The 12,904-nt window shown below is 36.6% G+C and overlaps 1 protein-coding gene across 5 annotated transcripts in view; it reads right to left on the bottom strand.

The window, feature by feature from the left end:
* VPS13B (vacuolar protein sorting 13 homolog B) overlaps positions 1–12,904 on the bottom strand; it is a 423,329-nt gene that overhangs the window by 49,072 nt on the left and 361,353 nt on the right. For all 5 annotated transcript variants that reach the window (XM_088065985.1, XM_088066031.1, XM_088066072.1 and 2 more), the window contains exons 41-42: positions 6,328–6,509; positions 4,163–4,512 (exon numbers count right to left, since the gene is read on the bottom strand). In XM_088065985.1, coding sequence (XP_087922111.1) covers positions 4,163–4,512; positions 6,328–6,509 — 532 coding nt within the window. The remainder of the gene's footprint in view (positions 1–4,162; positions 4,513–6,327; positions 6,510–12,904) is intronic.

Below are 12,904 nucleotides of genomic sequence, written 5' to 3' on the forward strand. Positions count from 1 at the left end.
TGTCAAGCTGCCATACCCACATACCCATAAGTCTACCGCAAATATATATATTTTCCTGTTACAGCTTTGCAAAATGTTCTTTTTAAAAGGGAGGATTTACTATCCACAGAGCTCAGCATGTTGTTAGAGTCAAACCTACACACAATCCCAGAGGAATTTAAGAAAAGCTTTTTCTTTTCACTCCAATACATTTTCTAGCTGATTACACAGATATTGAAAGAACAATAAGATGTTGAACTTCCTTCTTTTTACCTTACTAGCTAACTTAGTTTCAACAAAGTAAAGAAAAACTGTAGGTTTTTGTATTTCCCAGAGGGGAAAGAGAATCCAGTAAGTTTTTGGCATGCATAGAACTTCTAAATTCTGCTTGGGGAATGTTATCCTATCAGGAATTATTTGCACACATTTTGGTGCTGATGAATGACTGCCATTAATCATTAGTCTTGAAAGCTAGATTTGCTACTAGAATCCAATGCTTTTAACAACAATAGTTTTCAAAGTTAAGTGAAGGAGGTATATTAGGCTCCATTTTATAAGAGTTCCAAAGTTTTAACCAAGAGAACACCGAGATTTGCATAACAGGGCATTGCTCTGTGCTGCCAGTCTTAAGAGAAAGCTACTGATGCCTCCAATCTTGCTAACAACACACGACTAAAGGAACATCAAGGAAGTTTTGAGGATGCTTTAGCTTAGTGTGGCAACTATGCACTGGACACCCATGCTTCTTTGTCCTTGGGGATCTGCAGCAGCACCCCGTACCCATCAGAGGGAACTGGATCCTACATTGCTGCTGAAGTCTGACAGTAGAAGCTTCTAGAGTAAGTAGAAAAGGAGTGGGGAAAAAAAAAAAAAGTCAGCAAAAGGATGGAGTGAGGAAATTTTGATTGATAAAAGAATGTCTAGAGAAACCAGGTATAACAACACCAAATAGAACCAGGCTATTTGTGTGGCAATGATGTTGAAGGGCTGACTGATGACTCCAGGAGCTGAAAACACCTAAGCGTGGACTAGAAAAAAAAATCCCTCTCTGAATTAAAACAGCAAATCAAATGCATCAGCAAAAGATTAACAGCCTGAATCAGACACAGATTAGGGTCAGTTTCTGGGGGACAATTTCCTGCCCCTCTTTAGATCATTTTTCAGCTGTTCTTTTCTCTCAGAGAGGCCTGGAAAGTGTCTCTCCTTTATTGGTCTTTCAAGTATTTTGTGAATTCTATTCAGAAAGAGGGGAAAACATCCCACATAATACTTGTCACCAGGCTTTCCCTGTCTCAGGACTTTTTGCTTTTGTCTCAGCTCACAGCTATTTCAAAGCATTTCTGGATCTGGAAAAAACCCACACTATAAAAGCCTAGGCCTCTTTATATGTACAAAGTTATTTTCATTGTGCTTCACAAGCTACTGAAGACTTGTGCAAGAATTTTCTCTCAGTCTCAAGTACACACACAGACACACACACACTCTATCACCTACTAATTTTATTTTTTTTTTTTTCACAGAAAGTCTTTTGCTATTTATCTCCCTTGAAGCCCCTCTAAGAGAAAAGAACAGTTTCCTCAGGATTCTTTAAACTCCACTCTCATAGTAATGTCAGCATTATCAGCTAGAAACCTGTGTCCTTTTCCCTTTGTTCTTTGTCCTTATTATAGAAAGATGGGGAAACTACTGTGATCAAGGATGTCATTTTGACTGATCCCAGCTCATTAAGAAAACTTACAGAGCTGCCAATGGAAAGGTTAAGCACCATGCAGACCTTGAGGAAAAGAGGTTCTAGTGGTCTACAACAGGTTTAAACAGGAGCTTTTCTAACTTCTGAAGAGTTTGGGAAAACAGTTGCAATGTGAGACCACAAAGGAAAAGCTTTTTCCCAGAAATAACACTTTGTACCATACCTGGGGAGCTGTTTTCTCAGCTGACTCTCTGTCTCTAGATACCTCAAATCACTAAGGCTGTAAATTCATGAAGGCTTAAATGCCCAAATAAAGGGAAAAAAATACCACACACTCCACCAAAGTACATTCACAGAAGACATGCATTTTCTATCCCACTTGATAGTCTCTGTGTTATTAAATAATAAAACTAAATTAATAAAAATATTGAAGTTCCTTGTCCAGGTCTAATTATTAAACCCATTACTCTAGCTTTGTATTTAGATATGTATTAGCCAGTTACTGCTTGTAGTTAAACAGGGATTTCAGATTAGACAGTGAAATATGTCAAGAGGGGAAACTGTTTTTAAAAAGTGCTAATCCTCTCAGATTTTTAGCATGTGACTTAGAAATATAAAGCCTGGTATTTTTTAGGCTTAGTGAACTTTCAAAATGTTCACCATAATTTAATTAAAAAAACCCCAAACAACAACAACAACAACAACAACAAAACAACCAAAGATAATAATAACAACAAAAATCCTTCCAACAACAATCAGTCCACATCTAGGAAACAAAGACACTGACAGAGGCTTCTGTTAATTTTGAACTCCTGACCTAAAGGTGCATGGCCAAATTGTTTCATGCTTCATCTGTCTGTCAACTGACTCCAACATCACTCGTTGCAGATTTTAACCCAGTAAAAAATATGCGGAGAATTCAAATAACTCTTCCCAGTTATTAAATTCATGCTTCTAGTTGTAGCATTTATATTGCATTTTGTGTGAACAGCAAACATCAAACAATGCTTATTATTGGGAAATGTATTCCCTCCCCATTCAGGGCATGCCAACCCCCTCAAACTGGAGATAAAGTCACATAAAAACCATCTTGGCAACAATTAATTTAATAAGCCATTTTGAACCCACTTGCATGTTAACTATTCCCTAATTTCAAAGTGATGCAAGTTTTTAATCTCAAACACTCTGGGCTAGGTACCCACCACATCAGAACATGGTGGCAAGTACCCCTGACATGGGAGGAAACGAGAAAATTACAGCAACAATTACAGAAGTATATCCTCCTGTGGCTCATGTTAACATTGCCAAATCCATGTATAAATCAGTACCAACTATTCATAGAATGTACCTGTCAGCAATATACCATGCGACATATGGCTTTACTTAATCAAATATACAATTCCATTTTTTCCAACTCAGAATATTCCTTCAAGGCACAGAGTAGTCAGTCAGTCATTCACACTGTGATGTGGTTTAAAACATTTAAATATTTATGCACCATATTTTATTTATATGTATAGTTATGTCTGAGAGATCTTTTTTTCCCCCCATCCTAAGAGGAAACTGACCTTTCTGAAGGCCATTTTGCAGTAGTTGCCACACATGTCTTAGATGAGGGACTAGTACTAAGTCAGAAATATTTTGGGTTTAAACAGCCTACCAAGGAGTCTCTTATACTTTCTATGTTTGTTTTTTATTAAAAGCATTGTTCAAAATATGACAAAAAACAGAAATTGGAGCTACAAAGATTTTTGTTCACATTGATATTTGAGCCAGCTGTGAAGATTTAAATCACACTAGATCTTGTTTTATGAATGTCCTTTTGCAACAAGAAAACCATGGAATGCCCTTAAAAAAGAATTTTTTGATATAAAACAGATGTTTTATCCTTTTTGGGGGCTTTGTTATTCTAGTGCCATGATAGGTAATTAATTCCCAGGCTCCACATAGGTCTTCAGGCAGATGAAGAGAATGATTTGATTTCAAGGCTATAGTGGAGTAAGGGAATTACAGGCCTTTGAGGGGTCATTGCAGAAGCAAGTTTCTTATCCTGGGACTGGATTCAGCCATTAATGCTGCTTGCACAGAATGTAATGTGAAACTAGTGTTGAACTTCAATAAGGATGGAAGTAGTAGCTGGAAACAATATGTGCTGTTGCTCAGACTGAGCTGAGCTGATGTACCATGCAGCACTCACCTTTTCATAAATTAATGTAATATTTCGCATTTCAAGACCAGGGTTTTGATTATTCTGATATAAATCCATGTAGTTTCATTGAAACTCAGGCTGTTCTGGCTACATTTACCTTTACATATTTTTTTCCTAATTTTCATTGCTATCACAGAATTCATGTTTATTAGGAAAAAAAAATTTCAGTATCAGTTAGGGCTTTTACCTCTTGAAATACTTTTAATGAAAGTAGTTGATATTCTAATTTGCTATTAAATTAAACACAATAGCTACATTTTTTTCTCACTGTTGTATTTGCATACCTGTTGCCAAGCTTGAATTGCTGTATTTAGAGAATGAAGTGCATATTGGCCAAAGCTGATGAAAACAGGGTCAACCATTATCGTGCAGTCGAACAACCTTCCTGCTGTGCTGCTGGAAACAGCAATCTGCCCCCAGATTTTGAAAGGTTTCACAACACTCTGCATGGTCACATTTCGACACTCCAGAAGTTTACAGTCAGCTTGAGTCGAAAACTGGATCTCCTGGAACACTGACTCATCGTTCCACTGACGAAGATATACATGAGGCTCATCAAAGGAAATTATCATGTATTCTAGTTCAGATGGCATGTTCTTATCAGATAAAAATGGCTGAAGAAACTTTGGTGGTGCTGAAAAGTAAAAGAACAAACAAGACTAGAACATCACTATTGCTGCATTCTTTACGTTTTTGTAAATTGTGTTTTTACTGCAAATTGTATTTTTACTGCTTGTACATAAGATGAAAACAAGTAAATTTATCAAAGAGTTGACATTTCTGAAATCTGAAATGAATCCTGTTCATGCTGTTTGTTAGATGTAAAACAGTATCATAATTAACAGCAGCTGCAAACAAAAAGTATCTGCAAACCAAAATCTTTTCATAGTAAATAAACCAGCCAGCGAAACTGCTTTATCTACACACTGCTCAATGCTTCAGATTGCCACCTATTTGGAACCATATTTCTGTGAGAATTTTTGCTATAGTAGGTGTATATCATATTCCACACATAGCACATTACAAACACATTAAAAATTAGCAATACAGTATTTGCTGACATGTGACTGTGCAGGCCAACAGGCTCCACATTGGAAGTTGTCTTTGATGCAGTTATGGACAGTTCAAGACCACAAACCCACTGAAATGCGACATACTACCCCATAATACAAGAAATGAAACAAAGCAGTATCCTGAGACTAAAGCTTGAGAAATGTATCACAAAAAAGATTTTATCGCGTTCGCTTTGCTCAGTCGTGCAAAGCGCTGAGCACTGAGGCAGCAGACACTGTGAGGCACGTACACCCCTTGTGTAACATTAAGCATGAGAATATTTCCATTGATGTTATTATTTATGTTGCTGGAACTACTCACATGCTTAAAATTAGCATATGCTCCAGTGCTCTACAGATTTGGAACCAAAACACTCATCCCTATCCAGGATCAAGCCCGGTTAATCTATAAACTGTAATGGATACAACAAGTTTTGTGCTCCCTTTGTGTATAACATAGCACAAAGGAGCCCCAAAACTTAAGGCCTTTAGATGCTATAACAACAGTAACAACAGCATAAACTCAGTCATTGTTGAGAAATAAAACAGCTGTGTTTGATTTTAATCTGATTTTTGCCTTTTCCAGTATATGCAATTTTAAAGACTGAGCATCTGGAATCGGACTGTAATAGCGAGGAAGATTACGTACTGATAGAGGTAGCTGATAGAGAAGAAATTATTTTCTAGCCATTGAACGTCAGTCTTGGTATGATTTGATAATGAATATATTATAATACTCGCAGAAACACAAGAACTACACATAATGAAAGCTGTCCCTGTCAAAATTATCCAAGAAGTTTGCCCATCTTCCATAGAAAGCATTCCTGGCATTTGAAAATCAGACAACAATCTAAAGATCTCTCGGAATGTATTTGCCATTAATGCAATGACAGAGAGCACTGAACAAAACCAGATGTAGCTCCAAAAGTGATCATAACTGAAATAACTTAAATCTGCAGTTCTCAGAGCGCTTCCAAGGAATTTTTACTAAGCGGGTTGCAAAATCTTCAAGTATTTTAATATACTGTTAATACACTGGAAAATGCAAAAGATCAAATTCATTCACTAAGATGGCTCAAAAGTGAAGTGGCACCTGCTGTCCCTAATCAGACTATGGAAAACAGACGGCTTCTACAGTTACCCGTTCCGGGGGCAGGAAGGAGCTGCTCTTGCAGCCTCACTGCCAGCCCTGTGCACAGGCTCAGTGCACACAAGTGCTCAGTTTCACCCTGAAACCCATGCCACTGGTGGCTGCTTGTGATGGCCTCTGTCTGTTTGAATGAAGAATGAAGAATGGCTGTTTGAACGAAGAGATGGGGATTACACAGAGCAGCAGAGTGGTTAAACAGCATCTGTGAACTACAAGTTTTTATTATTCTACATGAAGCAGTACATACCTGTGCCGAGTTGATCGAGATGATGGCATAGGTGGACTTCCAAACAGGTAAACTGGATCAACACACTTAGTGATGGCACAAACCAAGGAGTAAAACAGGAGTCAACCCTGGTACAAGCTGCTAGTGCCGTGGGGGTCACAAGCTGATCGCACGCGCTTTGGGAGCCAGATTCACTTTCTGAGCTGCAGAAGGAAGGTAACAAAGTAGTACTTCAGCACTTCCAGGATTTTGCGGCTCTACAGCAGGAATTGACAATGTTCCACACTCATTTTCTGACACAGACAACATTGTGGTTTTATTTTAACTGCTAATGCCAGCGCCTGTACTTTTTCTGAAGCAGACTGTAACAGACAAGATTGCAATCCATCCATGGATATGTAGTTACCAAACTACACTTCCAATTTACAAATATTTGAACCACAAACCCAAAGCCTACTTGCAGAAAATAAAACCAAAATGTGCCAGGTATCTTTAATTGTTGATATAGCTAAATGGAGTATATTATCATTATTAAAGCTGTAAGAATGAGATGAAAATTCATCTGGTCAAGAGAATGATTTGTTTTTTTTCCACTTGATTTTAAGGAAAACAACTAGCAACCATCAAACCACTTCTATGTATGAACCCCTAGTCTTTGTAAGCTTTATTTCCTTTGCACTCTGAAATCATAATTCAGAAATAATCTCCAAGTATTATAAACTCAGTCTGGAGCCCTTTACTAGTGTCTATTACAACATATTAACTCTGCATTTAAAGCGTCACCCCTTGATTTTTTTTTTCATAGCTGTGCTCCTAACACCACGAATTTCCAAGCATTATCTTTCAGTCTCTTGAGAGAAACTACCACTACATCACAATTCTATAAGCTGCTAAGACACCACAGAAGTACAAATAAACTTTCTAATTTAGCCAAAACTATCCTTAATGTTCCTTATTCTCACTCCCTTTGAAGTCTGGCTCTCAAGAGTTTTAGTTTAAAAGTTTAGACTTGGTTCAAGAGAATTACAACCACGTCCTCAGTCAAATACTTTATTTTAAAAATAAAATTTAATGAAAGATGGACTATGGTCAACTTAATATTTTTGTCAGAAAGTCATTAGTTTTTATAAAGCACCATAAATCCACTTCCATTAACATTTTAAAGATATTTTTAATTAAAACATAAGTTTAAATTTGAACAATGGCTTTCCAAGCAACATACCTTAGGCTTTTAGGACCAGATTTTTCATCATGTAATGTATTTTACTCCCAAATTATGCACAAATATAGTAGATACTCAAAATGTTCAGCTGCAAATGAATGGAATTCCATGGATAGGTAAATTTATCAGCATTATTTAGTGTTGCAGTAACTATCTAGTATAATATTTATTTATAGAGCTTGAATCCAAATTAAGACTTGTGGACATAAAATACTTACGCAGCAGTAAAACCCAACTAAGATTAATTAATTATCAAAGAATCATGACAGGATATTAAGAATGAATTAGATCAGTAAAGTATGAAAGATAAATGACTTAATCATAATTTTAGCATCTTTCCTATGCTTCTTTACCTGTTTAAATTATAAATTTAAATTTAAAATGTTAATGTTAAAAATGTAAATTTTATATTCCAAAAGCAGTGTTGTAGGCCTTTTGAGAACTGGCACCTTTAGAAATAAAATTATTCTTTGTGTTCACATGATAAAATATCTATGGGACTGGTTAACAGAGAAACAGGATGCTTCACTTTGCTCTGCCACGGATATTTCTTAGATTGCTGAAACAAAGGAAGGGAGCAAATCCAAAGGACAAAAATTCATATGCTGATTTAGACAACTAAGTACTTTTGAATCTGCAAAATGGGTTAGTTCTCTCAAAGTAACTATTAATATTTTAAGATTTTTTGCTCATTGCATTTTGATTAGAAACAGAAATTCAGGAACATATGAAATGGAAACAGTTTTCTGTTGGGGCAGATGTTAACCAAACTATGAAGAACTAAAAAAAAACCTAATTGCACCTTGATATTCTGAATCAAGACTTAATTTCATGAACAGCTGTAACACTGTTTGAAGTAAAGAGGAAGGGCATTTAATTCTGATACTTATTTCTGATATTCGAGGTTTATTATGAAAATATTATACTACTATAAAATATAAAATAATAACATATTTCATTTATAAGAAATAATAATTTTATTTATAATAATATAAAATATTATATTAATATATTCTTTTTTCCTCAGAAATGTGTTTCTTGACTCACCTATCAGTGACTAAACATTTTTACTTCCTTTGATATATTTTGAAGATGCATATTTTCATGGAATAAAAACCAAACAAAATCTTCCAATTTCTTTATTTTATATATCTGCTTTTTATTCATGGAGAATTTAATCGTGGTGGAACTTCTGCAATTTCTCACTCATAAACAACATGATCACAGAGCAACAGGACATGCTTGATGCAGAAGGAAATGTGGCAGGAGCTTCACACCAGGGAGATAATATAAAGCATTTAGCCATATTTTTCTCCATTTTTTAATGCCCCACAAGCAACAGACCACACAGAGGTAATACTCAGCAATTTAAAACGTTGGGAACAAAAAGATTCAAAGCTGCTTTTTGTTTCCTGATGGAGTGACCTTAGAAACCAAAAAGCCCAACACTGAAACTCTGCAAAATTTGAAGTCCAACCAGATGCTTAAAAACTTAACCAGAGAGTACCAGCAGATGAGGGTGGGACAGTGCTGCCCCATGGGACAGAACTCGTCTTGCATCCTCTCCCCTGCTAGGGAGGGAAAGGCGCTGGCAGTGGAGGACTGAGAGGAGCAGGACAATACATCCTAAACGGTTTAGAAGGTAAAGTCTCTACAGAGAGAAAATAGCCTTCAAGGAACCATTTAGAAAGAAATACAACAAGGATCTTTCATCACTGTTTTCCCATCTGCCCAGATTTTTCTGAAGTGTAATTGTTTTATCCGTGAGGGATCCATTTGATTTTTACTCAACCAGAAACCATTTTCAGACTTGTAGCCCCCATGTCATTATTAAAATAAGAATACAGTAACAGTATAAACCAGCTACAGTACAAAATATACTAAAAGCAGCAAATTATTGTAGCGTTTTCTTTAAAAAATGCAACTGTAATAAAAAGTCATAATATAAATGAACAGTTTTTAAAGAGGAACTGTAGTCATTACCATGACCCTGTGATTTTAAACTGAATCCCATTTAAACTTTTTATCTAGGTAGACTTCCATCTCCATCTTCCATCATGTAGTACTGCCACTCTCTCTTTTAACTTTGCAGAGAGCACAAAAATAAAAAAACACATGCTGTGCACAAACAGCAAATAAAGCAGTGTTAACTGAAAATACAGGAAAGTTTCTATTCAGTCTTGGTGAATGACAGTAGGAGCATTAAATATCAGAAGAGGATGTGATTGTGAAATCTAAATTTGTTCATCAAGTGAATACAATATAAAAACACCCCCACGTTTCTTGGCTGCCTTGGAGCTACAAAAGGAAGTATGGACTGTCCACAATTTTACAGCTGTGAAAGAAGAGGAAGAACCAGATTCTACTGTTTTGTGTTTGGCACATCATGCTAAAGGAGGCATGTGGCAAAATCAGAGGAAATTAAAAATAAAACTGACCTGACTTTACCAGAATTTTTTTTTCTTATTTTCTTTTTTTTTTTCCAACTACTGGGAAATATCAGAATACTTAAAATGGAAAATATCTACATTTGAAGTAATATAAATTATATATTTCACATCACGCAAAGCCGCTCAAGTTAAACATGTGGCAACTGAGAACAATGACTTAGCACTGACCTGCATTATTCTTGTTATTTTAAGAGAGGAATATTTAAACCAAAACTGCCATTTGTGATGAAACTACAACATGGGAAAGTATCCACTGGGAAGAAGAAAGAGACCACTTAACTCATTAAATTTATGACTCAAAGGCTGGTCTGAACTCAAATTGTTAGAGGTCAAAATACAGTACATCATTTACTTTGAATAAAAGCTGAAACAATTAGCAAGAAACATGATCATGGTTCCTCACTTGAATTTTTAAAAAGTAGCAATTTAAGGCTTATTTAAAAGTTTTTGTACTTGTTTCATGGTTTGTATCTTAAGGCACTTTCAATTACTATTTTACATTAGTATGTCATTAATTATAAAAATACTGTTTAAATTACACAGAAGATGCACAAATATATAAAACATCTTGTAATGTAACCCATTTAAACAAAAAAATTATAAATCATTCCCAACCAAACCAAGAAGGGGCTTTAGCGTCTCACCAACCAAACAGAGCCTAAAAAGTAATTTCAATTATGATTTGTTAGTCCTGCAACAGGCAAATGCAACCCATAAAAATAATTTATTCTATGATAATTTCCTTATAATCCCGTTTTAAGGTCTTCAATAAACAGTCATTTATGCCATATATGATTCCTTTCATAAACACTGCACTACATCCCCAAAGAGATGCTAAATTATTTCACTCAGTACTTCAAATTTGTTCATTCATTGAATAAACTTTCATAAATGTTCATGCAGACTGTACACATACATAGAAATAATGAATGGGATACAAAATTCTCAATTATAAACAACATACATATATCTATTATGCCCTTCACCACATAGCTACTTGATTTTTATACTTCCAGTTAGTTCCTGATCAATTTCAGAAGAACTTGCATACCACAGGATTTGAATCACGACATCTTTGCACATTCCAATATTCATTATTGCTTGTCTATTTCACCCTGCCAGCTATTGCTCATCACGTCAGCTGAATCCACATCTTCTCACAAACCTTGTTGTTTTCCTGTCACATGAGACACCTAAATTTCATACCTTATAACCAATGTTAGGAATCAGTAATAAAGTACTAAACCACAACGGATCAGCTCTCTGCCATTAATAATTAGCATATCACAGAGGTTATCACAAAAAAACCTGCAGAATTTTAAGGAAAAAAATATTATCATTGACCAGCAGCTGCATGCATATGGCAGTGGTTAGAGTCTGACCCAAAATGCAACATCAAACTAAGAAGATAAATTTGAACAAGACTAAGCCTTTTTACACTTCGCAATTAATAGTGTATTGTAATTGCTAATCATTCATACAGTTGCAGCACGTAATTAATGTCAAATCATCATGAGTGTAAAGGAAAACTGAGGTTCAACTTTTATACAGCTTTGTTTCTTAACTCTCACAGATCCCCCAGCGTTAGAATTTCCTGGTTTAACACTTAGCACTGGCATTGAGCCTTGAGGCTCTTCCCACAAGTCTGCAAAATCCCATGTTAAATGCTTGCTTTAGGAACAAGACTTTGACATTTACCACAACATGGGCTCTGTCTCTCTCTCAAAACCAAGAAAGTCTGGCATTTTTTGGTTAAGTAGAATCTAGAACATATTTCAGAGAGCTTGGTGAGACATACCAGCAGCAGTATGTTTGATGAAGCCACACTTTTAGCAAAGTTACTGCCAATGTGGACTTCCTATAATCCACAGATGTCTAGAAAGGTTCATCTTCTCTGCAGGTCCACAGTTTTTGTCACCACCTCCTACACAAGGCTTCTCTTTAACAGAACATGATCCCTTAAGGCTTAATAATGTCTTTCAATTTGTTCTGTAGCTGTAACCATACACATTCAGTTCTTGGGGACTGTCTCAAAGCTTCCAGGCCAGTGACATGTCACTAGCATGTTTGCTCTGTCTCCAAGAAAAAGCCACTGTGCTCAAACACCATAGGGCAAAGCCTCCTGTCTGAGAAACAGCACATCTTGTTTTGACCCATTAAGCTTTTCTGAGAAGGATCGCTCCAGACTGGTCAGGACTACTTCTACACCAGTCCTTCCTGCAGCCATCCTTAAGAAAGCTCGCAGCACAGCTTTGTTTGAAGTTAGAGAGATCAGTTTGAATTTTTATCACAGAACCACAGATTGGGTTGGGTTGGGAGGAACCTTTAAGATCCTAGCTCCAACACCCCAGCCAAGGGCAGTGACAACTTATGCTAGACCAGGATGTTCAAAGTCCCACACTGCCTGGCCTTAGACACTTCCAGGGATGGGGCATCAACAGCTTCTCTGGACAACCTATTCCAGTGCTTCACCACCCTCACAGTGAAGAATTTCTTCTTAATACCTAATCTAAACCTACCCTCTTTCAGCTTAAATCCATCCCCCCATATCCCCATCCCCCATTTACATGTCCTTGTAAAAAGTCTCTCTCCAGCTTTCTTTAGGTTCTGAAACGCTGCTCTAAGGTCTCCTTGGAGCCACCTTTTCCTCAGACTGAAGAATTCCAAGTCTCTCAGTCTGTCTTCATAGGAGAGATGCTCCAGCCCTCTAATCATCTTTGTGGCTCTTCTCTGGAATCACTCCAGCAGGTCCACATCCTTCTTAAGTTAGGAGCCCCAAGAACTGGACTCAGTACTCCAGGTGTGGTCTCATGAGAGCAAACCCATACCTCCAAATTAAAAACACTGCTGAGGCAGTGTTTCTCTCCTCTAATTGAAATCAGAGGATTTCCTCGTATAGGCCACAGGTTTCTGGCTTCTGGAGTTC

The sequence above is a fragment of the Pseudopodoces humilis genome, chromosome 1 (assembly GCF_049639895.1).
Source record: "Pseudopodoces humilis isolate 2021_Gansu_Grassland_sample_001 chromosome 1, ASM4963989v1, whole genome shotgun sequence".
Classification (NCBI taxonomy): domain Eukaryota; kingdom Metazoa; phylum Chordata; class Aves; order Passeriformes; family Paridae; genus Pseudopodoces; species Pseudopodoces humilis.